The sequence below is a fragment of the Tiliqua scincoides genome, chromosome 5, assembly GCF_035046505.1.
Source record: "Tiliqua scincoides isolate rTilSci1 chromosome 5, rTilSci1.hap2, whole genome shotgun sequence".
Classification (NCBI taxonomy): Eukaryota; Metazoa; Chordata; class Lepidosauria; order Squamata; family Scincidae; genus Tiliqua; species Tiliqua scincoides.
The window spans coordinates 49129201-49156006 of NC_089825.1; the positions used below are offsets into that span (position 1 = coordinate 49129201).

At 43.2% G+C, this 26806-nt stretch overlaps 1 protein-coding gene across 1 annotated transcript; it reads right to left on the reverse strand.

The window, feature by feature from the left end:
• Positions 1-1221: 1221 nt before the first annotated feature.
• Positions 1222-26782, reverse strand: PIK3R4 (phosphoinositide-3-kinase regulatory subunit 4). The gene is made up of 20 exons (XM_066628548.1): positions 26679-26782; positions 24106-24868; positions 23113-23246; positions 22406-22988; positions 21922-22056; positions 20234-20455; positions 19254-19427; positions 18289-18434; positions 17213-17416; positions 14558-14759; positions 13024-13223; positions 12440-12650; positions 11173-11338; positions 10618-10782; positions 8283-8494; positions 7631-7762; positions 6040-6140; positions 3811-3899; positions 2588-2696; positions 1222-1927 (listed from the first exon to the last, which is right to left on the reverse strand). Exons 2-20 carry the CDS (start codon positions 24833-24835, stop codon positions 1757-1759), a joined length of 4086 nt encoding a protein of 1361 aa, XP_066484645.1. The 5' UTR covers positions 24836-24868; positions 26679-26782; the 3' UTR covers positions 1222-1756.
• Positions 26783-26806: the final 24 nt, after the last annotated feature.

The following is a 26806-nucleotide window of genomic DNA, read 5'->3' on the forward strand; positions in this document are numbered from 1 at the left end:
TCTATTTCTGAAGGAACAGATGATCATTGAACCAAGGATGGGTGGAAGAAGAAGCCCCAAGGGATGGGGGTGGGGTTCTTGCCTTCGGAGTGGCTGGAAAAGCCCAAGGTGGGAAAGCCAGGGGGGAGTCAGTTCCTAACAACAGTAGAGAAACTCATGGCTCCAGCAGGCACTTTGAATGACCAGCAGCAATAGGACTACTGAGAGGAGCTGCAAAGGATTGGGTTGTACTGTTGCAGGATTAGATTCAACTGTAACTGAATGTAAAAAAAGCCAAAAAGTTTAGAGACCCCTGCTCTAGAGCAGCGGTTGCCAAACTTGCAACTGCTGTCCATGGAAAAAGCAGCCCCTGTTCGTACCCACTCTTACTGTTCCATTGTGCAGCTTGGAAGCCCACCCAATTGCTGTAACGCAACACTAGGCAGTCGCATCTGTAGCCTGCATTTTTGGGTAAATGCGACTGCCTAGAGTGTCATGTTACAGCAATGGGGTGGGCTTCTTCCAAGCAGCATGGTGAAACGGTAAGTGCAGTTCCCATGGGGGAGGAATGCAGTGCTGTGCCAGATCTGGCCCATGGGCTGTGGTTTGACGAGCACTGCTTTAGAGCAAGGAAACAATGTGTATAGTACCCTCAGTATTCCATAGTGTCTATCCCAGACTACTCCTTGTACAGCTTCCTAGTCAGGAAATCCTGGCTCAATCATCACTACAGATGAAATACTGTTATGCACACATGATCTCTATGATAACTCCATTAAGACAGACATTCATGTGGAATGATACATGTCATCCTAATTCCGCTTCTCGAAACCCAAGAGTGAGTTTACAGTTCTCACTTTCTTCCAGGTTTCTCCTTTCACTTCAGATATTCAGGCTTGAACAAAATGTTTCAATTAGGCTAAAGCAATAACCTTGTCAAATAGCATGGTACTTATTTATTGTCATAGATATTTATGAAGAGCTTATTGATTTATATGTTTTAAAAAATTGAAAATCAAAGAAATCGCTATTGAAGAAGTGAAGAATTATTTCAAACTTGGAAGAACTGAAGACAATTTGAGAGTCTGCAAAGTGATAGTTTGGACAAGCCAGCCTGAGTAATGCCTTGATGGAAGAAGATTGTCTCTGGAAAAGCAGGCCTCGAGTTGCAAGAGTGAGTAAGACAGGTGTCCATCAAACATTACAGCTGCACAATGAAAAAAGACATTTCCATCAATTCAATAGTGTCGCTATTAGACTTTTATTGCAACTCTGACACCAAGGAGCAATCCAAGTACTTAACTTCTTTCAATATTAAGTATACAGGAATTTGAATACATATGAACAATAGTGCAATGAACTGTGTTTGATCTATCCTTCTCATTCAGTTGGTAAAAAAAAAAGTCAGTTCCATAAATATTGTTGGTGCATTCTACAACAGCTTCCATCATCTTTACAACCTGCAAAACACCATCTTTTGAAGGCTTTCCAAAGAATGCCACGATTAGAGCTTAAATACTTCTTCATTTTAACTGCTTTTGCTTGGTAATTTTAGAAAGTGCTGCATAAGCCAACCTATGTTAATACAAAAGGCAGGCTCTGAAAGGCCCACTAACAGTGATTTGCAGTGATCAATATTGATAAGAGACTGGCTGGTCACCTTCATGAGCGTCACAATTCGTTGTATGCTCTGGAAGCAGTTCTTCAAAATGACTCCATTCCATACTTCCTGGCTATATTACATGTATTTACAGTACATACAAAGTCAGTGTAACCTTCACTTCCACACTTTCACAATGCCGTCGCGTGATGCAGTGACTATAAAACCTTGAGTTGTCTGGAAAGTCGCAATATCTGTGATAATGTCATGGTGTCCAACTGGTAAGGACTCAGGACCTCTTCGAGGGGTTTCATCTGTAGGACCCATCTTCTGCTTGTTCTGAATTTCCTGTTAAAGAGGAAAAATCATGAAATGTTGATGGCCAAAATATGACAATGAGGTTTGAATTTTCAGAGTCTACAGTTTTTAACCCAATACAAATACAAGATACAGAATAGATCTTAGCTGGATCTTAGCTGCTGTTCAATAGTTGCTGTTCAAGATCCAAACATCCAGATATCTATGGGCTATTTCACTGGGCAGATACATATTGGCTATATCATGACGTTAACTCCCACCTGCCCTGGTCTGCATATTTTTTGAACTTTAACAAAATCAATTAAGGAAAGTATACATTTTAAAAATGGACCTGTAGTTATGTTTTTCTTCGATATTCTATTGCATAGCTATTGCTTGAATAGCAATCTGGTATTGTAGTTAAAATGTGCAATTGGAAAGCTGCATTTGTACACTGCAGAATGTGCAATTTAACGCTAAATCAGAAGAGCAAAGCACGTTTCAATTCTATGCAATATTTTGAGCAACGGCCTGTGGGGATTTGCTCATTTGGACCGTGCCATCTGTGCTGGCTGCACGAGATGTCTGCATTGCCATAACCCTCCATCTGAAAGTCCTATCCCTGGCACGTCAATAAATGTGCAACCAGTAAAGGCAAGAATATGCAGAAACGACAGAACCTAACTGGGATGGAAACACGGAACAGTATACCTGAACCACTTCTGTGCCTTCAATGATCTTCCTGTAATAAGATACAGAGGGGCAGCTAGAACTCCCAGCAACGATGTAGGACCTCTCAGGATATGCTAAATCCCAGAACCTGCAAAGTACAAAGCCAATAACTCAAAGGTTAAAACCTTTGGAGATAATCTTTTGCCTTTAAAAACTGTTTGCCATTATAAGAACAGCCACAAGAGTCACACCAACTGTCCGGCTTGGCATTCATTCAGTACTGGAGGTCAAACATCAGTGACTCAGGAAAATTTAATACTTAAAGGTTACTTTGTAGTGTATTGTGTTTTCAAGCCTTGCAGCCTGATCTTTAACATTTTTACTTGGAAGAGTGCGTTCCATTGAGTTCAAGTCGGTTTATATTTTGTTACTGAATTTTTAATCCTGCTTTTCTCCCCAAAAGGGCATCCTGTATATTCAAATTACTGTGTGCAGGACAGCACCCTATTTAGCATTATAGCCACACTGAGCATTGAGCTTTCTCAATGCTCTGAGCTACACTGAGCTACAATTTACACTGAGCTACGTGTAGCATTATAGCTACACTGAGATCATATCCAATAGTTTCATTCTTGGTGCATTCATTTTGCTTGTTTTCTTAAATTAGTCAAATGTACTAATGGCCAATACCATCAGAGGGTTAGGAAGAACAGCTCTTTTCCCTTTAAGAGAACTTGGTTTGCTAGGGGGACAAGGAGCAGCTGAGTTACATTCCTGCAGCTTGAGTTTGCTATAGGAATGGATTTTGTGAGTTAGTTGAGTGTCCTTCTCTGCTTGCTATCTGTCTTTTGGAAAGGAGTCTAGAGGAAGTGAGGTCAAGATTAAATGTTTTAAGCTATGGGTGCAATTTTTCGGTGCTAAAACTCACCTTATTTGAGCAAAGTTTTTTGGTTGTATGTGCTTTGGCTATTTAATAAACTTTGCCTTGTTCTTAAAACTTCATGATCTAGTCTCTGGATTGGGAAGAGTCCTCTGGGGACACCTAGGTTGTCTTTTCTAGCTAAACTGATAAGACACCCTGCAAATCGGGTATACTCCCATCCCTTTCTACAAACCCAGTGAAACAGATTGGTGGAAATTGCTCTCACCTCACAAGAGGGATAAAGTAGGATTCTTTTGTTAATCTTCCCATGAGGTTTATGCAGACAACTACAGTGTAAGAGGTGCTAAGATGCAATTATTACCATTGCTTAGAGTTTTACCTTATCTTCATGTCTGAACCTGCAGTCAACAATATAGGATTCCCATCTGCTGGGCTGCAGTATATCCCGTGAACACTATGAGGTGAAGGCTAATGGGTGGAAAAGAAGGTTTTTTAAAAAAAACATTTAGACTTTGGTGTATATGGTTCTTTAACATTAAAAAGTAGTTATTTAATTAATAATTATGCCAATAAAGTAGGAATGCTGAGTACATTTCATTGTTTCCGCACTGTCCAATGAACACTCGAGACAACAGATATGGGAGAAAGGGCAACTTTATTTCAATTTACCAAGAGAAGCAGAGGCTGAGACCTGCAGCATCCGAGGCAGCGAAAGCCCCTGTGGTGCGGGGAGGGACCTCTGGGCGGTACCAGAAACCTCTGCCCCCAGGCGGGCATGCACCCGACTCCAAGTCGCGCCCCGCTGCTGGGACGGCGCGTCTCATCCATGTCTATCCCTTAAGGGGAAGGCAGCCGGACCGCAGACTGCACCACCTCGAGCCGCTGAGCCTCTGAGGTGTGCCCCGCGGTCCCGGCCAGGGCCCCTTCTATGTCCTCGTGCCGCCGAGCCCCTGAGGACTGAAATAGGGTTCTGCCCTGCCTATGCTGCCTGAAGGTGCATGCCAGAGTCCCATTCACGCCTCCTAACCCGCACCACCTGCCCTCTTAAAGTGACCAATGGCAGCTTGCAAACGGGGGGGTGTAATCCCCTGGCACATAACAGTCTGGGGTAGGCAAAAAAACTGCCTGCCCCTCGGCCAATCTTGGCAGGCAGCAAAAATTTCCTACCCTGCCCCAAACGGCAACCAGTTAAACTCAGACTGCCTCTAGGGCCGGCGGGCGGGTATTCCCACGGTGCCCACGTGCACAAGGAGGAAGAGGGCTGGGTCTCGTCCCCTTTTAAAAGGTCCACCGTGGCTGCCAGACCCAGCCCCCTTCACCTCCCCCTTGGGGAGGGACTGGACTCTCGTGTCCAGGCCAGGCCAAACAAACTCCGAACACCTCTTTAATTGGGTGATCGGGATAATTATAGTTTCTAAAGGAATGAATGGACCTTAAAAATTACTATAGAACAATAACACAGGCCTACAAAATTGAGGATCAGAAAAGTTTTTCCCAAACTGTATGGTGGTTTGATATGAATTTGGGGTGCCGATTCCAAAAGTGGCATCCATTTTGCCCTATCAAGTCTAGTTTTAGAGATATAGTATAGCCTCATTAGTGAATGGTTCAAGCAGCTTCCTCATGAGGAAGCCATGGTATAGGCCAAAAAATATCCATCTGAAATGTTGTGCAGTTCTTGAAAGACAGAACCTTTCTTTGATTGTAAAAATCCCTATGGGGGTTTAGAACAGCCTGCCCATGTAAACTGCCTTGAATTAAAGTCCGAGAAGAAATCTGGTGACCAAGAAAAGCTGTATATAAATACTTGTATTAATAAATAATAACAATAATATTCACTAAAGAAGCTATGCCATGTCTCCAAAACTAGACATGATAGAGCAAAATGGATGCCACTTTTGGAATCAGCACCCCAAATATACCCAGGAATTGGTGTAACGTTTAAGGAAGCAAAATATGAGGTTTTAAAAAAAACTGTATACGAATATTTAAGTTTGTTTTAATAAAAGTGTATTAAATTGTCAAATTTAAATATTTGCATATAATTATTTTCCAAATTTATCATTTTGAATTTGAAATTTCAAAGAAGTTTATACCTTCCCTAACAAGAATATAATTCAAGGAGGTTTAGGTGGATTATAAAAAAGAAAAACATTAAAGCATCAAAACAAAATACATAGTGAGAATAAATCCACAGTCGATCATTAAACTGAACTTAAAATCTTAGGCAGATTTAAAAAAAATACAGAATTAGAAGCCAGTGAAACAATAGGAAAAAAACAAGTTGAATGATCCAAGCAAATAAAACACATTTCCTTGACACGTAAGCTACAAGAGTGGGCATTAGGCATGTGGACTCTCAGGGAGGAAATTCCAGAGACGGGGTATCAAGACAAGACCTACTGTCTGGCAGCTATCTGAAAGCACACAAGAAGCCAGAGGGGATATTTTAGAATGGGTGGGATCTGTTATGTATAGCGTGTTACATAGGTTACATGGATCTACACTGCAGAAATGCATGCTTTTGGCACTATAATCATACACCTCTGTCTCAAGCAAAAATCTATATAGGGGCTGAAAAATTCTGCCCCAAATGACAAAGCCAAACCTGCAGTTCTGAGAGAGGAGGAGCACTGCTGGCCCATAATGTGAAGCGTCTGTCACCCGTTTCCATATCCCACATGGAGACTTCATTGTTGCCTTGAACAGCTACGAAAGAGCAATGAACAACAGTTACAAATCAAAAGCACAGGGGGCAACCGTACATCTTATAAAATGCCAATGCAAACCCAATAAAGATAAAATGCATACGGACAAAAATTACCGCAGTTGGTCAAAGCATTCATTAAAATCCATTATTATAAAGGCTCCCCTTTAAGGAATTCTGGTAGTATGCCTACACTCACCTAGTCCTTATTCTGGTCTCAGATTAGAGGAGGCAGTGTGTTGACAACAGTAAAAATATTTGTACTGTATCGTTTTTTAAAGTTGCTGAATGTTTCTGCCTCTGTACATATTACTGGTTAGGGTTGTTGTCATTGCTTTTTATGGCAGTAAAGGTTCCATTTAAAAAATTCTTCGAATGAACAGGAGCTGCAGCAAAATAGTCTTAATGCCTCCCAATTATTCTACCAAATGGATTCCTGTAGGCTAATTTCCCAACCCTTCTATACTTTACCAGCCTAATCCTAACCAAGTTTCTAGTGCTGATGCAGCTGTGCCAATGGGATGTGCACTGCATTCTGCGGTGGGGAGCAGTCACATTTGTTCCCTTACCTCGGGGCTGCATTGGCCGTAGAAAGTTGGCTAGGACTGGGCTATAAGAACCAAACAAACTCTGCACCCTCTCAATTCAGCACTTTTTTTCCATCTCAGTCTGCCCAGGTTGTCTTATTAGACTTTTCAATCATGCATTCTGGTTCTTCCCTAACAGCCACAAAGCCTCCTGGGTTAGCTTCCCTCTTTCATTGCTTAGTTCTTAAATTACATTTGAAACTAGTAAATGAGGATGCTTCCAAACTAGAGACCCATCTAGTGGTAAATGCCAGGTTACATATGATGCAAAGTGCTAGTAGGGACTGAGAGCCCAATCCTATCCAATTTTCCAGTGCTAGTGCAGCCGTGCCAATTGAGCGTGCACTGCGTCCTGTGGTGGGGAGGCAGTCAGAGAGACCTCCTCAAGGTAAGGGAACATTTGTTTGGGCAGGAGGTCTGGTCTAGAGGGTAGAGCCTCCGTCTGCCTGAAGATAACATCCACAAGGTCGCCAGTTCGAGGCCACCGGCACTGTGCGACCTTGGAGCAGCTGACAAGCTGAAGCTGAGCAATTCCATCTGCTCTGAGCGTGGGAGGATGGAGGCCAGAATGTGAAGCCAGATCGGAATGAAACACCTTGAATGTAGTCGTTCTTGAAAGAAAGAACCTTCTTTGAAATTGTAAAAATCCCTATTTAATAGGGATTTAATAAAGCCTGCCTATGTAAACCGCCTTGAGTAAAGTCTTGAATACAGACCAAGAAAGGCGGTATATAAATACCTGTTGTTATTATTATTATATTATTATTATTATTTGTTTCCTTACCTCTGGGTTGCATTGCAGCTGCACTGGTGCTAGAAAGTTGGAAAGGATTGGGCCCTCAGTTATTTATAATAGTTTTACATTTTGGAAGTGCTACAGAAAAGCAAAGGAGGATAAGTTCTACCTGCAATCACCCATGATTGGGAGAGGGGGTGCATAAGCAAGCGTCTGATTCGTGCCCTGGAAGGATGGGAATGGCTGGAGATGGGCAACTGGAACCTCATATCCCAGCACGCCATGGTACCACTGCTTGTACCTTGTGAAGAAAGAGGTTATCTGTGACAGCAATTTTTGATGTGTTAAGCAACATCTTGAGCAACTTGGATTGTATACTGTATCAACCAATACGTACATATATAAAGACATCTTTGCCTTTTACACTAATACACTGCTTTTTCATAGTTTGCAAAGTACTTTCGAGCCTTTATTATGCTTGTCCTGACAAAAACCTTGTGAAGCAAGTCACTATTAATTCCCATTTAACAGGTGGGGAAACCAAAAGTGGAGAAGTGTGATTTGCCCACAGGAAGTCTATGGTGAAAGTAGAGATGAACCTATAATGCAATTCAAATCCAACTGGCCCAAAATCAAGCAAGTTTGCAATTATTTCAACCAAAGTCCTGTACAAAGGGCAATTGGATTTGCGGCCCAATCTTATGCTTGTCTACTCAGAAGTCTCATTTTAGCCAATGGGGCTTACTTCCAGGTAAGTGTGGATAGGACTGCAGCCTTACACAGTAATTGTAAATACTTAATCAGAACAAAATGCACCTTACCAATACAGAGCCAGCACTGATGAATGTCCACAGCAAATGAGGTTATAAGTCCCAACCTTAAATCATGCTTTAAGGTCCATGCGTTATTAGAGGACCTCAAGTCCCATCCAACTAAGGAACCATTCACGGTTGCATAAGCCAGTACTGACTGAGCTCCTGAATTAAAGTGATGCATGTCCACCACACAGCCATCATCTTTCTGATCTAAAAACCTGGAGCAAAGCAAAGAAGAAAACAAGACAGATATCATCCTTATTGGTTAGTGCTCTTGAAGCTGCGTAGATTGCCTTGTACTCTTGAACATAAGAACATAAGAACAGCCCCACTGGATCAGGCCATAGGCCCATCTAGTCCAGCTTCCTGTATCTCACAGCAACCCACCAAATGCCCCAGGGAGCACACCAGATAACAAGAGACCTCATCCTGGTGCCCTCCCTTGCATCTGGCATTCTGACATAACCTATTTCTAAAATCAAGAGGTTGCGCATACACATCATGGCTTGTACCCCATAATGGATTTTTCCTCCAGAAACTTGTCCAATCCCCTTTTAAAGGCGTCCAGGCTAGATGCCATTACCACATCCTGTGGCAAGGAGTTCCACAGACCGACCACACGCTGAGTAAAGAAATATTTTCTTTTGTCTGTCCTAACTCTCCCAACACTCAATTTTAGTGGATGTCCCCTGGTTCTGGTGTTATGTGAGAGTGTAAAGAGCATCTCTCTATCCACTCTGTCCATCCCCTACATAATTTTGTATGTCTCAATCATGTCCCCCCTGAGGCGTCTCTTTTCTAGGCTGCAGAAGCCCAAATGCCGTAGCCTTTCCTCATAAGGAAGGTGCCCCAGTCCCGTAATCATCTTAGTTGCTCTCTTTTGCACCATTTCCATTTCCACTATGTCTTTTTTGAGATGCGGCAACCAGAAATGGACACAATACTCCAGGTGTGGCCTTACCATAGATTTGTACAACGGCATTATAATATTAGCCATTTTGTTCTCAATACCCTTCCTAATGATCCCAAGCATAGAATTGGGATCTAGTTTCTTTCTTGAGGACTAGTTTCTTTCCTATGGCCTTCCACTGTTCTCTCTTTTGGATGGGATGTAGGTGAATAGAGCTGCTAATTCCCCATTTGGCCATTAAGTATGGGCTGCTACCAGGTTTTCAATTCAACACTCTCCCAAATCCCAGAAGCACTCTTAGCAGAAAAAGGGACGGCTGGGGGACATGAGCAATATGTTCATTGACAGTATTTTCAAGATAGTGCCTCTATTCTTTTAAATGCCCTTCATTAGTTCAAAGACCATATTAAAAGCTACACGTCTTTGTAGAGGGATAGCAATCTGCTATATAACTCTATATAACTTTCTCAACACTCCACCCCCCTGATGTACCACTTGCTCAGACACTCTCTGCAGAAGTACTACCGGAAGCAACCGGCAATGACATCATTGCTCATTACTTCTGGGTTCAGAGACCACAACACAGTGATTTTCAACCTTTTTTAATCTCACGGCACACTGACACAGTAGAAAAATTGTCAATGCACACCATCAGTTTTTTGAAAACTGACAAGCCACACCATGCTGTTGATGGGGGGGGGGATCACATCCCCCAATGGCCCTACTAATAAATGACCCTCCTCCCAAACTCCCACAGCACACCTGCAGACCATTCACGACACACCAGTGTGCCATGGCACAGTGGCTGAAAATGGTTGTCGCAACAGGAGCTTCCAATGGCAGTAAGAGGATCAGGATGGGTGGGAGGGCCTTTTCAAGCACATGAAGACAATGCGCTGGAGCTCTGCTCTCTGAGCTGAGCCTCCTATCGCCATCTGAAGCTCCTGTTGCGGTCTGACTGCCAGGCAGCTGATGCCCTGCGTACCACCCAACACCACCCGGCGTACCACTGGTGATACACGTACCACAGGTTAAGATCCCCTGCTCCAGAACAAGGTAACAGAATGTGGTTGTGACACAGTGGACTGTATCCCTTCAGACAGCAGGATGGGGATGACAAATTTTGAATGCTCCCCCATCTTTAAAAAAAAAAAAAAAATCTCTGCAAATGGACTACCACACTGGAGAAAAAGATTCCAACCCAGCTTGCACCCTGCCTGTTAGTCTTCTACTTTCCTAGGAGTTTCTCTTTCCTAGGGGAGCGTTCAAAAATGTGATCTTGCCATCTGAAGTAACATAGTCCATTCTACTAGCTCAGGACTCTGAGCTTTTAAATGTTTTTCACTTAAGAAGGAAAGAATTAATGCTGCCAATGAGAAGAATAAGCAACAAAAGGAATTCTTTGGGAAGGAGTAAAAGACTTATACACACCTGCTCTGTATTGGATGAATTTTAGGAGATTTGGGTAGTTTTGAACCTTCAATTCCAAGAAGCTGAATAGCTCCATTATCTGAAGCTATGGCCAAGTAGTGAGAGCCCTGGCAAAAAGTCAGCGTCGTCACACGACCTCCAATCCGGGCATGTGTAAAAATAGATCTATTTCAGAAACAGAAAGACCATTACTGAACAATTCTAAAAATCTACACAGATTTAACATTAAGGCTCAATAAAATTCCCCAAAGAAAAGTACCCCCCCCCCCCAAAAGTGAGCGGCATGTATATAATGTGTTTATATCATAAACCTGTCTACCATCATGGCTTTTTCCACGAAATCATGGATAACTGCAGTTTTTTTAAAAGCAATAAGCATTTTCTATTGGGAGATTCCTACTCCTATCACATGACTACAATTCCCAGGATTCACGAGAGAAGCGATGGCAGTTAAATGGCATATGATTTAAGATCAGTTGGAAAGCAGATGAATTAGAATAGGCTAAATAGGGCACAGTAGGACTAGGGAAGAAAGCACTCTCCCATCATCAGTACCTAGTTGTAGTAGTCTTGCCCTCCATTTTCTGACTGTTCCAGATTTTCACTGTTCCATCGTTTGAGCACGTGGCAAAAATTGAGTGTTCATCAGAAACTCTAATACGGTTCACTGCAGATTTATGCTCATGAAGATGAGCAACCAGAAGCCCTTTAGGATGCCACCCTAGTGAAAAGCAGAAAAAAGGTAGGCTTTAGTTTAGTGAAACAGCAGCAGCTCCCCAATTCCACTCTCCACCAACCTAGAAAATTGTTGTGTGGGATTTTATTGAGCTTTTTAAAATTTCTGCCAACCAGTTTCAGGTTCTACCATAGTAAGAAGGTGGGATACAAATATTTTATATAATTAAATACTTGCAAAAAAGAAAGAGTCAATATAAATTATACAGTTAATATGTTCCCATGCTGGAAGTTTCTAAAATCCATGTTACCACGCAAGTGTGCCTCACAGCTGCCTATTTTCCCCCAAAAGTCACCTTACGTTGCCCTTTCCTAGTCTCTCCCAGTAGCATTCACAGTGTAGTCTGGGGTTTGTACAACATTTTTTGCTTTCAAGTGCATGGAAAGCAGTGAAGGAAACTCATTTAACTACTAACAGCCACATTCTTATGTGAAGAATGCATATCCTGCCTGCAGCTTTTTAATTTTCGCACGTTGCCACAGCAAATAGAATCCTAAAATGAATTAACATCAGTTTAAGACCTGGCCCCCATACAGCTTCCTCGAAAGGAGTTCAGTATGAAGAAAGTACAGTTGGCCCTTATCTTACACGAAGGTTACATTCCAGGGTCGGGGCTCAAAGCTTCAAATGCAGATCCACAAAATGACCTTGAAAATCCCTTGTGTCCACCAAATACATACTGTCTCTTTAAAAATTACAAGAGGCAGGTGGGAACTGAGCCCGACTGAGGGAACAGCAGCATCATTCTCCAACCTCGCACTCATTCTCTGGCATGTATTTGGTAACCTGACTGGTGGTGGCATCGCCTACCCTATTTAAACAGTTCTTTTTCCTGGGTTCTTTCCTTTTGTCTGCCAAGCATGCATATTTGAACTCACACTAGTAAAGTGCATGCAAGATGTGGGCTGACTATAGTGTAGCAGGAATGTGCAAATGATGCTTAATGCGCTGGAGGTGGTCGCTAGAAACAGAATGTTCCCCATTCTTCTTGTTTGGTGCCAACAGACGGCAACCACAGGAAGGAATTTCTCGTTTTGTCCCCTCAAGGTAGCACTGGCTGTTTGTCAAGGAGACATGGACGGTCACCTGGAGGTGGTGGCTTGCTCTCCCATTCCGCATTCTCCATCATCTGCTTGGCAATTCTTTCCGCGTTGCACTGTTCACGCTTCTGCTGGATTAACTGCTGTAATTCCGTTTTGCAAGTAGTAATGCGCAGCTGATACGTAGAGGGTGAGGCTATGCTGCTTAAAACCTGTATGGTCGGTTTCCGGGCTTGAACAACGATACCATCTTCACCCTGAAAGCCAGAAATCATGTCATGTACTCATCCTTAGAAATCACTCGGCCCCAAGTTTTATGTTGCAAAGAGCACGAAGATGCTATCTCATCATTTAAAACTAGCGGCTGCGTTAGAACTCCTCTTACCTCAACCTCATATTTTACCAGGCAAAAGTCATGTTTTACATTAACAACTTTCCTATTGCAGTGCTCTTTCTGGAAAAAAAAAACCCAGATCTCAAAATTTGTTTTATCCGACCATTACAATATAAAGAATAGCTACATCAAATGACCAAATACTGAATCAGAAAAACATTTACAGACATTAAAAGCTGTTGGCAGCTCTTCCAGAAGTACTGTAAAATGTCAATTTAAAAAATCCCCAGAAATACCTGTGGAGAGGATGACAAAGGAGCACAAATGCCAGCTGAAGACTCTGAGCGAAGAGGTTTCCCAGTCTGGATGGCTTCTTGATCTGTGGCTTGGCCATGGCCTTTGCTGATTGGCTGGGGTATATTAGAAGGCTCCAAAGAGCCAAACATACTCTTCCATTCTTCGTTTACGTTTGAATCCTGTTTTACGTGTTTTCTTGCTACAGCCAGAAAAGGGGTATCGTAAGACTGCATAGGATTTGTTATAACAAAATGAGCAAAACCGGTTATTCGCATTATAAGCAGATATCAAGCTATCCGTGCTGATTTGTTATGGCATCACACTAAAGTGGGGGAGTTAAATGGCATTGCATTAATCCATTTTTGCCCAGCCCACAGGCGTACACATTTGGTCCCTGTTGCATATTCACAATGTTGGGCAGAAATGGCTTGGGGGGGGCGGGGAAGTTAAATGTTACATCATTCAAATCAGCTGCTAGATGATTACTTGAATAGATATTTCAATCCACCACCAGACAAAATAATTTTGGAATACAGGTTGAGTATCCCTTATCCAGACAGCTTAGTATAGGAAAGTGTCTAGATTTCGGATTTATCTGGATTTCAGAATAATTGCATAAATAAGAAATGCCCTTTTCAATGTTACCCATACAAATGTCTGCTGGCCTCTGCCATTTTTCAATAATGTCTGTACAGATACACACACAAAACACAGAAAAGAACTTACAGCCGGTACCTGCGCTATAGAAGGGACTGCACACAAGATCTATTGTTCGCTCTATAGAAAGTTTTTTTAAAAGAAGTCTTAGACAAAATGTCTGGATTTTGGAATAGGCTAGATGTCTGATGTCCAGCTAAGAGGTAATCTAACCTGTATTCAGCTTAATTCCTACAGGTGACTCACATGCAAAGGACTCAATTCATAAGCAATTCTTTACACAAAGAAGCAAATGAGTAATGTAATTTAAGCTTGTCTCAGCATAAAAACCCATGTCTGTGCACCCCACAGGTGTACACATTTGATCCCTGTTGCATATATGCAACGTTGGGCAGAAATGGCTTGACAAAGAAGCAGATATATAACTTGACACAGCAGATTGCTGTTGGTGTGAAATAGGAACACATTTCCAACAAGACGACAAGCTCAAGAACACCAATTCATTTATTTTCAAGGTTATTTTTCCGGTCACTTAAAAGGGCTGCAGGAGAGGCTATAGCTCAATGGAAGAGCATGCTTTGCATGCAGAATGTCCCAGGTTTGATCCTGGTATTTCCAGGGAGGGCTGAGAAAAACCTGCCTGAAATCCCAGAGAGTTTATGCCAGTCAGCGATACTGAGCTAGATGGATCTGAGCCCTGATTCAGTATAAAAAAGTGGCTCACCTAACCTCCCTTGATAGCCCCTAACTAGATACGGAATTTGTTGACATACCACATTACTAATGAAATCTTTCACACATACACATGAGGATTTTAAATTCTTCAGCACAAATGTTTAAAAAGCAACAGGACGCAAGACACAGAGCTGTACTAACCGCGTTTGTCATCAGATTCCTGCTTCATTTTGACCAGGTCAACTTGTCTCCCGGTTATACCCAGAGCAGCCAAGTCAATCACTCCTTTCTGGGTGCTGTCATGCAGATGGCTCTGGTCCACGATATTGGCCTTGGCTTTGTTGGACTTTAACATAAAGTCTCTTAAGGCTAACAACTTGTCTTCTTCTTCCTCGGTCATTCCCTATCCCAAAGCCAAACAGGGAGCACGGAAATTCTTTTTTTTAATCAAGGCAAAGGAAGCACATTAGGATTTCACAAAACATGCAGCCATTTGGATGAAGCCAGATCAGGTTGCAAAATATTACATAAACATGTTACTCAGAAACTCTTCAGTTGCAGCTACCATAATGCAGGGTATCAAAACACCATTTGTACAGCAAAACATGAAGGGCAGTGGTGTCTCCATCTGCAGGCGTTCTACCTGACTGTATTCAAAGAAGGCACACCTCAATAATGTGCATTCCCGTAAGTATTTTTATCCCCATATTACAGCTGGGGAACTGGAGCCAAGGGGAAGGGCTTGCCTATGGTCATCAAATGAATTAATGGCAAATTGCACAATTCAAACTGGTGGAGTCCTGAATTGCAGCTCAGTCTCCTCACCACTGCACTACACTAAGGGCACAATTCTAACCAGGTCTACTCAGAAGTAAGCCCCATTTTGTTCAATGGGACTTACTCTCAGGAAAGTGTGGTTAGGATTTCAGCCTAAGTTCCCATCCCACCAGATCAGCTTCTCTGCGCAGTGATTCCACTTGGCCATTATTACAATTATGAAACATCATGGAAGAATTCGTAGCTGAAAGTATTTACCTTCCTCTTCTCTTGCCTTCCCCTTTTCAATTTTGTGTTTTCATTCCTGTCCAAGCCCTATGGATAGGGCTCATTTTGGTTTTTAATTTAGGCACCTTATAAAGAATAATCAGTAACTAGAACTATCTGAGGGCAACCAAGAGATCCGGGTTCAAACCTCTGCTCAGACATGACACTCACTACATAACCATTGGTAAGCCAGCGTTTGTCAGGTCTTAACCTACTTCTCAGGGCTGTCGGAAAGAAAAACAGCCCCACGTATAAAGCAAATTAAGAACTTTGTAGTTTTGTCCAGTCCTAAGTGCTAAATAAATACAGTAAGACCAACTTAGCAAGGGACTCAGTTCTAATTGACTTATCTACAAATGGACAGTTCTTATAGCTAGCCCAAGAATAATTTCCTAGGACTTTAAACTTCAATTGACAGATTGATCAAATAAGCTTGAATCCCAGTTAGTAAAGAAGTACTTGGCCAAGAGAGTTGCACAAAGATCTAATCAAAGACAATGAAATCAGTACTTCTATTTCAGATAGAAACACTCATGCCGAGAGCAAAAAAGATTAGCACAAGGTCAGCCACTGCAGAGGGTTTTTTCGTGTGTTTCTTTTCACTTGCAATCCTTAAGCTATTTGGAGTCAAAAACACTTCAGCAAAAGTGTTCAGCAAAAGATAAAAAGTAGATTGGTCTCTTCTGGTAGATCTCTAGGTGATTTTGCGGTAGATCAGCAAAAATCACCTAGAGATCAACCAGTAGAGACCAATCTACTTTTTATCTGCCTGAACCTAGTAGTACACACTACATTAATCACACACAGATTTTTTCTTCTCCTGATGGCACTTATCTTTGACATGGAACTCAGGGGCAACAAAACATGCTAAGCAATAGCCTGAACTTACATGGCCTGAACTTGCATGGCAAGTTGTATTGGATGATATAGTTGGAACAAAGGTGTTAGGATTGTCCCACTGCAACCATAACACTGAGACTAGCTGTTCATTACCAGTTCTGAGTTTCCATAATTGGAGATGCAAAGGTAAAAAAATCCAATACATTGTGCCCTTCCATGGAAGATCTTTGGAAGCTCTGTCATTGCACATAGTTACTTTTCATATTTGTATATTACCCTTCCTCCAAGGAGCATAGGGTAGTGTGCACAGTTCCTCCCTCCTTTTTTCCTCACAACAACCCTGTGAGGTAGGTGAAGCTGAGAGAAAGAGAGAGAGTTATTGGACCAAGGTCACCCAGGAAGCTTCATTGTTAAGCAGGGATTTGAACCTGGATCTTCCAGGTCTAAGTCCAAAACCACTACACCATCTTGGGCTCTACAGAACAAACCCATGGTACAGCCTTTCTTACTGGACTTCTGCATACGTGCAGTAAAAGTCATAGCTGCTACTTGGCAGGACGATACATGAAACCCAAAGTGAGAGAGTTTGAATCAGGGCAATCCAGTTGCCTGGAAAGGCTCTCCAATTGCTTGGCATACAGACCTTCCAGTCTTATTCAAGGGTGATAGTTTAGATCAGTATCCATTAGAAAGAGACTAAAAACAACAGGAACAAACCACTCTAGTGACTAAGAAACCAAAACTATCAATTATGAACTCCACTTGTCAAGCATCATGGGCTCAAATCACTGGCAATTTTCCTACATTGGCACAGGTGCTCTTTCATCATCACCGATTTATTTCCATTAGGCTTGCACAAGATAAATCAGTGCACCCTGTGCCATGCCTACACTTCACTGTTCCACAGATGCTACTATAATACATTCTCCTGCTCAGTAATGGATCTCAGAACTACCATGATACCACAGATACCTGAGAAAGAAGCTTCTTCAGCAACTGTGCAATTGCTGGATCTTCAGGGGGTGGACAATCAGGAAGAGTCCCATTTCTTTTCTTCTGGCGAAGTTGCAGAGTTCGGAAAAGGCTTCCTATATCCTTGGATCGTAGGGCATAATCAAATATGGATCGGCTCACAGGCTCTTTGAGAACACTCAGCAGGACTATCTCTTTATCTATCTGCAATTAAGGGAACAATGAAGTAAGCAAATAGCCATAGAAACATATTAGGAATATTATAAAAAGAATTTAGTCCACCTTGTTCATAGAGGCCTAGTTGTGGATCATGGTGGGAGGCTATGGAGGAGGAAGGATAACAACTTCTAAAAAGTACTTTGAGAACAACAGACTGATTATAATTTTAATAACTATATTAACTATATTTACTTCTTTGCAATCAGGTTGCTTTGAAATAACTATTATATACAACATTAATTTACCATTTATCACACGCAACAGCGTTGTGCAATTGTTACTGTTGTTGCCTTCACAACAATCCTGTGAGGTAGGTTACTGCTATTCCCATTTAACAAAGGGAAAACAGACACTGGCAGCCAGTCATGACTTGGCCCACGGTTTTGCTTGAACTATTCTTCTTTACTGAAATGTTCTTCAGTTGTGCTTGTGTTTCCAGCAGGGCACTGGCAGCTTTGCTTATTGCAAGGCTGAATTTAGATAAGATGGGTTTCTGCACAGTAGAACAATTGTATGGTAAGCAAGAGATATATTATACATTATATCATCCACCTGGATGCTTGGGAACTATATTACCATGTTGATGGAGCACCATCATGTTTTGACTCTCTGGCAGCCAATAATATGCCATGGGGGCAGGGAAAAATGATGACACTGCAGCACATGGTAAATACTCCAGCCACTATTGGAGGACTCGTTTCAGGGATGTTGGTTTTGGCAGTACTCCTGGGGCTAACACAATGTCTAACTCAGTGCTCTGCATCAAGGCAAGACAATGCCAAGCCAAATCATCTCAGGGCCTTTTACACCCTGCAGTTCCAAATTACTGAAGAATCCATATACAGTCAACTCATTACCTGTATTATTGGCTGAGTGATGAAGGGGTGCAAGTAAGGCATGAGTTTGCAGTAAACATCAGCAATATTCAAATGCTGTGCTACAACTGTTATAAATCCAACTGCTCCATAGCGTATCCAGAGATTAGGATGGCACAAGAATGGTGCTAGGGAGGACAAGAAATAAAAATGTTTAAAAAAGAAGGCTTTCAGGTTTAAATTATAGTGCTGTACATTCATAGAATTCAAGTTCAAGAGACACAACCGGTCCAAGATCCCACACAGACAAATTTCAGATCAAACTCCAAATGGAATCCAAAGTAAGAATAAAGCATCAACCTCACTTCATACCATGATCTTGCCTTTTGGCAGGTGACCAGGACGGTCTAAGCTACAGTTCTGTTCACCCTAAATCATCCTTAATTCCTCTTGCAAGTAAGTATTCCAAAAGCAGTCACCTTGCCCTTCTTGCTAGGACCTCTGTCCCCTTTCCCGTCTTGTAATCACTTATATGAGCTTTTTCTCTCCGATCAGAAGGAAAGGGAATATTGTATTCCTCCAGGGGTGAGAGCCCCCCCCCCCCATTTTGATCAGAGTGAAAAACATAGTGGAATGTTTGGCTGCAATTTCTTTTGGCTATTTCTGTCTCTCAAAAGGAGGGAAAGAGAAACCTCGAATAGCAGCCCGAGTACCTCACTTTGTCTTTTTGACATTTTAAGGCTGCAAACCAAAATGCAATTACTTGGAAATAAGCCTCACTGAACCTCCTGGGACTTCCTTCTGCATCAACATGCATAAGATTGGGCCATAAGTCCTCTGTTAGTAGACACTGGATTGTAACAGCATGTTTTAAAGTCATTTCGATTAGAATCTAGTGACTGAGTAGAGTAGAGTCATATGCTCTTGGCAGTGAAACCACACACTGTACAAAGACTGGGAAAATAAAACAACAGCTTCCAGGAAACCTGGTTTAGTACCATGCTTACCAATATCACTGGCAAATTCATAGATATGTGGTTTCTGCAGAAGCCCTAATTGGCACATACAGGTAAGGGCATTGAGAGCCTTATATATAACAAATTCTTCAGCATCACTGAGCCCTTGTTGGAGGAGCGGCTTTAGGATTGAGGAACTTTGCCAACCAACATAAGCAGCAACACCTGAAATCCACAGTTAATGGAATACATCAGTATCCTTAAATGCTAAGCCTACGCAAGGAGATACCAGCATTATAAGATAGGTATATGTAGCCCTAAAAAACAGCTTAATGATCAGGGCTCACACTGAGCTAGAACACCACCCCATTTCATTTCATTAAAATACTCATTGCCATGTGATAATGCAGTGGCAAACAGCGTAGGTGGCATTATAGATTACCACACATTCATGGAGGATAGATCTATTACTAGCCATTAGCTGTAAGAGCTAAGAATGGAATCTTAGTGTACTTATTTCACCACATCTCACAGGAAACCAACAGGGGATTCTTTACTAGTGGCGGACCGCAGCGGGTGACACACTGGGGGGGGATTACTGGCTAAAATGTAAAATCTTGGTATTTTCTAATAATACCATCATGTTATACACAATTATACGTGCAATTTAATGCAGAATGCAATGAAGCAAACCATGCTGAAATCTTTGCATTCTATCAAAGGTTATGGCCAAATAACCAGATAAGGAAAACACAACTTATGTGACAAAAAGTGGATTTCTTTAACTCAAAACTGACCAATTAGACTAATAGTTCTCAGAGCCAATGAGATGTTACTATGACATAGCAGGGAACCAAAAATGTTTTACTATAAGTCAGCCCTCATTTCCAGGAATCAGAGCTCTTATTCAGTTGTGCGAGTATCATCAAGTTGGCCACTGGTTTTTTATAGGTTACTTATCTGTTGGGTGACCTGTACTGTTAAATATTAAAACAAATATAATGGGGATTAATGCATTGTCAAGCACATACCCACTATGCTATCAAAAAAAGCTCCCCGTAGATGCCAGTCATTCTTATCGTTGAGGAACGTGATCATATGCGACAGGAGAACATCATTAGCTTTTTGACGTCCAAAAAAGACACAAAGGCGTGTGATTCCATTTTCCATCAGGGTTTGTTTCACAATGTTTTCTGGGTCACTCAGCAGAGTGACAACTTTCTGTTGGACCATTTCGTGCAAGGCCTGAAGTTCTGCAAGGATATCACAGAAACCGAGTCAGGAAGAATAACCCATGTCCATCAAACATGTCTTTTCAGTAGGTTATGGATGGCCAAATTGCACCTGAAGCAGCAGGAATATACCACATTTTTAGATAAAATAGCTTGGCTAAGGCTCAAAACTGGCCTTCACTCCAGCCTGCCTCTTCAGTGCTTCACACATGCAATGTCTGTTCCCTCAGAAAAATCCCTCAGAAAAATCTGAGGGAAAGGGGGAAAGAATAAATTTACATCAATGAATATTTTAGAGATGGAACTTACATGAATGAAAGAAGGTCTTGCAAAGAAGCTCAAGGCCCATAAAAGGCCTTGCACAAAGCAAGGTCAGCCATTCCTTTGCTGCTGCTGCTGCAGCATCACAGATGTGAAATAGCAAGCAGTGGAGGGAGCCCTCGTCCCACACCTCATGCAAGAGGTCAAACAATTGCCCTCACACTGAGAACAGTTGCGTAGGGCCAGCGCAGCTTCCAGCAGATCTCTGGTGAGCCAGAGGCTCATTAGAGACTGGGGTCTCCCTGCAGGCCAGATTGGGAGTTCCCGAGAGCCGCAAGTGGCCCCGAGGGCTGCAAGTGGCCCCTGGGCCAGGACCTACCAGTGAAGAGCACCCCAATTTTTGGTTGGTCATGAAACTGACATGGCAGATTAGGCTATGTGCATAAAGGTTAAACAACCTGCTACTGGGGGAAGGGGAGCACTGCTGCCCAAGTACAATTATAGCCACAGTGGCTTGAGCAGCTGGTAAAGTGAAACTTTTTTTAGGTGGGTCCCAATGCTAAAACAATGTGGTTTAAAAACAGTGGTTTAGGAACCACTGATCTAACACATCTACATCCATCCACAGTCTTGCAAAGCCCATACAGAGCTCCATCCTTACCCTTCAAAACTGTTAGTAGTACGGTGACCAAATTCCTGCACTGACCATCATACCTTGTGCTTCTATAGGAGACATCTGAGTGGTTACAGTGACAGCTAAAACAGCCAACATGCAGAAAAGCTTTCTATTAACAATACCTGAAAGGCTACCTTCTCATTGGAATGCAACATTGTAGCACGAAAGAATAATCATTTTCTGGCCGTTCCAGGGCACTTCAGCTTACTCAGCGCACCTTGTGGACCACAAGGCTCAGACTCTGTACCACAGAAGGTAGGGAACAACGGACAATCGACAGGAGAAACGAAAGAACACAAGCAAGATGGCCATGGAGAAGAGATAGAGAAAATGACTTGCCAATTGGGAAAGGAGCCTCAATTCAGTGGGAAATCTTTATGAGTACCAGAGTCTTGCCCTGTCCAGAATCTGGCAAGAAATTTTGGAATGAGAGGTTTATAGCAGGTGCGCAGCACTGAAATGGGTGAGTTGACTAAGAGCTAAAGCATGGTATTTGCATAACAGTGGTATATTGGATTGGGACAGATAAAGACAATAAGAGGTACATCACCAGTGTCATAATTTTCACTAGGCTGAGATGCATCATCCATTTCTTCACTGTTTGGTTCATTTTCCATGTTCAGATTTTTTAACTGGACTAGTTCTAGGAACCTCAGAGCAGTTTCAGCTAGCAGTGCGATGTTCTCTGCAAAGAAAAATTTAAAGCCATAAGCATCCGGGATAAGCCAGACACAGTGGATTAATAAAGCATCCCAGATGAAAAAAGTGTCCCAGAATAAAGCGTCTAATACTGGCTTCGGGACACAGGAAGCTGTCTTACTTTGATTCAGACCATTACTCTGCCGAGTTCCGCATCATCAGCACCAATCAGCAAAGGTTTTCCAAGGTTTCAGAAAGAAATTTTTCTCTGCCCTCCCTAGAGATGCTGGAAATTGAACCTTGGATCTTCTGTATCCAAAACAGAAGCTCTTCCAAGTTATATTCCAGAATTCATTCAAAGAATTCACCCCATTTTCCACACACTCACACCTTACCAGCGTAAGCTAGTCGGACAATAGTGGCTTCATCCTGAGCCAAGTGTGCAATACCAGGCAAGATGTACTCTGGGTAGATGTTGATATCGTTACGCGGCACCTCTTTGACCAGGGCCAACACTTTTGTGAGGGTCCTAACGGCTTCTGCCCTCACCCTGGGCACAGAGTCGTTGCTGAAATGCAAGAGATAAGGCGTGATACGGTCCAGCAGGATTTCCACGCTTAACCGGGGTGCCAGCTGGAGAATCAGCTCCAAGGCGGCCAGCTTGGAATCACAGTATTTGAGGGTTTGTAGGCACGAAGTAATCACGGACACTAAAATTACCAGCCCATTTTCCTTGGTCTCTCCCTCTGCTTTTTCCGTCTGGTCATGCCCACAGAGGTTGTGAATGATATTGTCCAGATCTTTACGGATGACAAGGATACGCTCGTCTGCCGATACAAAGGTTTCCTTGGCAAACTGAGCCATGTAAGGCTGGAGGAAAGTGTAAAATATTTCAGGAAAAGCATTGTTACGTTGTTGTTTCAAGTAATCTTCTGCTGCCAACCGTTTTTCTGGCTCACAGTGGATCATCTGAGTAACCTTCAAATAGAAGGTGGTAAAAAGAACAAAGTGAAAAAAAACAGAGAATGGACAAGATAATGTTTATTGTTAAGAAGGTATGGATATGGCAAAAAGCTGCCATAAAGAGAGGCAAGTCATTTACCAGTTCTCTGATACTTCGGTCTTCAATTTTATTCAGCACTTGATCTGGAGCAAACTGACCATTCCTATAAGCCAAAAGCTGAGACAAGTCAAACAGAGGTACACCTTCGGTAAATAGCTCAGCTATTACACAGCCTGGAAAATACAAAACAAGTGCCTGAGAACAGTATATTGGGTATCTCTTCTCTTGACCACACAACCAAAATCAACTGCATCAATTCCACTCCCAGAGATTAATACTTCTTAAAATTATTACTCAAAGGCTAAGAGCCCAATCCTGTGCTTGGCGGCACGGCTTCATGCAATCGAGCACTGTCACAAACATGCCCTAAGGCACGTTTGCTAGCCTCACTGCCGGGCTCCTGCCCATGCTAGCCTAGCACCAGCTGGTGCTGGGCTAGTGCAGGGCAGTCGCCCAGCTTCTGTAGCTCGGCGGTCTGCCGGACCACGGAGCTGCAGTATGGTAAGCGGGGGCGGGGAGGAGGCGTTCCAGGGAGGGGGGAGGACGGCAGGGGGCTGAGAGAGGGAGGGGGAGGCATGCCAAGGAGAGGGAGGGAGATGGGTCCGCGGAGCTCTGCTCCGCAGGATCCAAGGCGCTCGGGGAGGACTCTGCGTCCTACATGAGCGCCTTTACTTTATCACCGACCTTTTGGTCGGCAGTAAAGTGAGTAGCCCCATTGCGGGGCTGCTTACCTTACCTGGAAGAAGGGGACAAAAGTCCCCCTCTCCCGAGGCGCCTCCTGCGGCAGCCCAGGGTGCACAGGATCCGGCGGCAGCCCTTCTCGGTGCCACCGAGCCTGGGCGCCCTGGGCAGCTCAGGATTGGGCTGCCCGTCATCGCCCATTTTCCACCAATGCATGACTTACTTCTAATGCCAATAAAGGTCTCTAAATCTAAAATCTACTTCTACTCAGAAGCCCCATTGAGTTAAAGAGGACATATTCCCAAGTAAGTATGTATAGGACTGTAGCCTTAATCACCACCCCTCAAGTACCTGCAGAAAAGATGTCCATTGCACGTTTCAGTTCCCCCCTGCTTCGTTGATTACTGTTGGCCAAGTCCACCAGTGGAGTAGAAGGATCTCTCATATTCTCCAGTTCTGTGGCAAACATGCTGCCATCAACAAAGCGCTCTGGGGCAATATAACAAGTCCTCCTTCGCGACGTGTCAAAGAAATAATTGAAATCAGCAGGATTGTCTTCAGGGAGGTAGGTTGGTTTAAAACTTGCAAAATCTGTTAACAGGACCCAGTTCCAGCTGGTCACCATGACATTTTCAGTTTTGATGTCCCCATGACGAACTCCAGATCGATGCGCTTGGTCCACTGCAGTCAAGATCTGGAAGGCTATCCACCTCTTCTCAATGTTGTTTAGGAACGGCCGTGTACTAATACGGTCGTAGAGATTATCCCGTACATACTGCCTAAAGAGCATCGCAGCTTTCTCAGACAATGTGGCTTTCTGGAAGGGAAGACAGTTCTGTGCAGAATGCAACCTTATTTTCAGTTCTTCCAACTCTTGCTTGTAACTAGTTAACGGTAATGTAGGGTCTTGAATGGCAAACACCTTTACCACTACCAGGCCTTCTCTGTGCTTGGCTCGGGCAACTTTAAAAAAACGTGTACTGCCCAGGCTTTTGTCATATTCAAAGTCATGGATATCTGAGAAATAGCTGTCCACAGAAAGGATCTGAGAAGGGGCGATCCCAGCCAGCTGGTTCCCCATGGCAGCCCCTTCACTTCTGTGTCACAACACCACCTAGAAAACCAATTGAAGAAGTGATTTGATCAGCATTGATCTCCTCAAAATATCTGCTTGTTGTTTACCAATTACATAACACTGCAGCAGTGGGGAATTTCAGACCCCATATATCATCACAAGTGGCTGCATTTTTTTTAATACTTCATAAAGAACTACCAGGTGTTGGCCAATTCCTTATTTTATTAATACTATTAAACCTAGCCCAGTTTTGTACTAATATGATTTAAAGGATTGATTTTAAGAAGAATGGGATTTTTTAAAGAATGGGAGGTACATTCGTGGTGAATTACCTATTAAGAATTTTCAGAACAGTAGCCCTGTTTTAAGCCCTGTTAAAAAGTCTACCAAATTTATTCTAGAAGAGGCAGTATCATGTTTGCCTATAAGCTTTCTTATGAAGTAGTCAATAGCCTGCAGAAGCTGATGCTACCACAAATGTTAGTCTTTGAGGTGCTACAAAACCCGTTGTTCTTTCTCCATTAAAGATCACTATGCTGTTATTTGTGTGCGTGAAATTGTCCCAACACATTCTTAGAGACCATTGTGCGCCTTCTACACACAATCCTAGTGCACGCTTACTCAGAAGTAAGCCCCACTATACTCAAAAGGACTAACTCCTAAGTAAGTACGCATTAGACTGCAACCTCAGCTTACCTGCTCTATAGTTCAGCAACCCAAGTTTAAAACAGACGCACTGGGGATGGCTGACAAGCTCGAAGTCAGGAGTACCAAACATAAGGCCCATAGGCTAAATGAGGCCCCCAGAGGCAGTTTATCCAGGCCCCATTATAATTGGGCTCTCACAGGTTGATGATTGGGCTTTCTCCTTTCTTGAAAATAGGGACAAAATTTGCGCATTTTCTCTTCTGTCACTTGCAGTGAAGGAGTTTCTATGTGAGGACAAAGTGCCTATTTCTGACCATCATCTGTCATTTTCTGCTGAATGATGTGCTTCCAGCCCTCAGCCAGCGCCAAGAATGCTAACTCTGGCCCTCTATGTGAAACAAGTTTGACATACAAAATAAAAAATAAATAAATAAACTTTGTTTTCTCAGTCTCTGTTAGTATGGATTGCTAGAGCGTTCCCTTTGCAGCTCTACAACAAAAGGACTGAATGCCTCTTCCCAAATAAAACCCCAACATTATGTCTTTTTGAGCCCATTTCTACCAGGTTAACCCCCTCCCCATTTGCATCCCTTTGATTCCTTCAGTTCCCTGTTAATGTCTAGGGCAGCAATTTTCTACCCTTCTCATCTCACAGCACACTGACAAGGCACTCAAATTGTTCAGGCACACCACTGGGTTCTTTGCAATTAACAAGGCACACTATGCTGCCAATGGGGGGGAGGTCACATCCCCCAGTGGCCCTACGAAAAATAACCTTCTCCCAAATCCCTGTGGCACACCTGTGGACTACCCGCAGCACACTAATGAGTGTGGGCACTAACCCTAGTGTGCCACTAACCCTGATGTGCCACTAACCCTAGTGTGCCAGGGCACAGTGGTTGAAAATGGCTGTTCCAGGATGTAGCAGCTGGGCACGCACACAGTTTGTATGACAGTGTCCCTCTGGTGGGTAACACAGTAGTTACTGCTACAGACTGAGGCTGCAATTCTATCCACATCTACCTGGGAGTAAGCTTCATTGACTGTAATGGGACTTACTTCTGAGTAGACGTGCACAGGATTGAGCTGCAAGTCAAGGGAATCTGTTCTGGGGAGCTGCGCGGGTCTGGCATCCGCAGCACCTCTCCGAGGGAGGACCGCGCCGGACCCCGCCGCCCCCGCGCCCCCAGCGCTGACTCACCGCCTCTCTGGACCCGGAGGGCGCCCAGCCCGCGGACGGGGGCCGGATCGAGCCCCCGAAGCGTCGGCTTCTCTGCTGCACGGAACCGGTGAGCGGCACACAGGAGGAAGGAGGCGGCGCTGTGAGCT

Bases quoted from the DNA above. Each gene is read 5' to 3' on its own strand.
- PIK3R4 (XM_066628548.1), bottom strand. From the start codon at position 24,835: ATGGGGAACCAGCTGGCTGGGATCGCCCCTTCTCAGATCCTTTCTGTG. The intron at 10,783-11,172 runs GTACTGATGATG...TTTCTGAAATAG, and splicing joins GGCAAGACTACTACAACTAG to ATCTATTTTTACACATGCCC. The intron at 6,141-7,630 runs GTAGAACTTATC...GCTCTTTCGTAG, and splicing joins CCAATCATGGGTGATTGCAG to CTGTTCAAGGCAACAATGAA.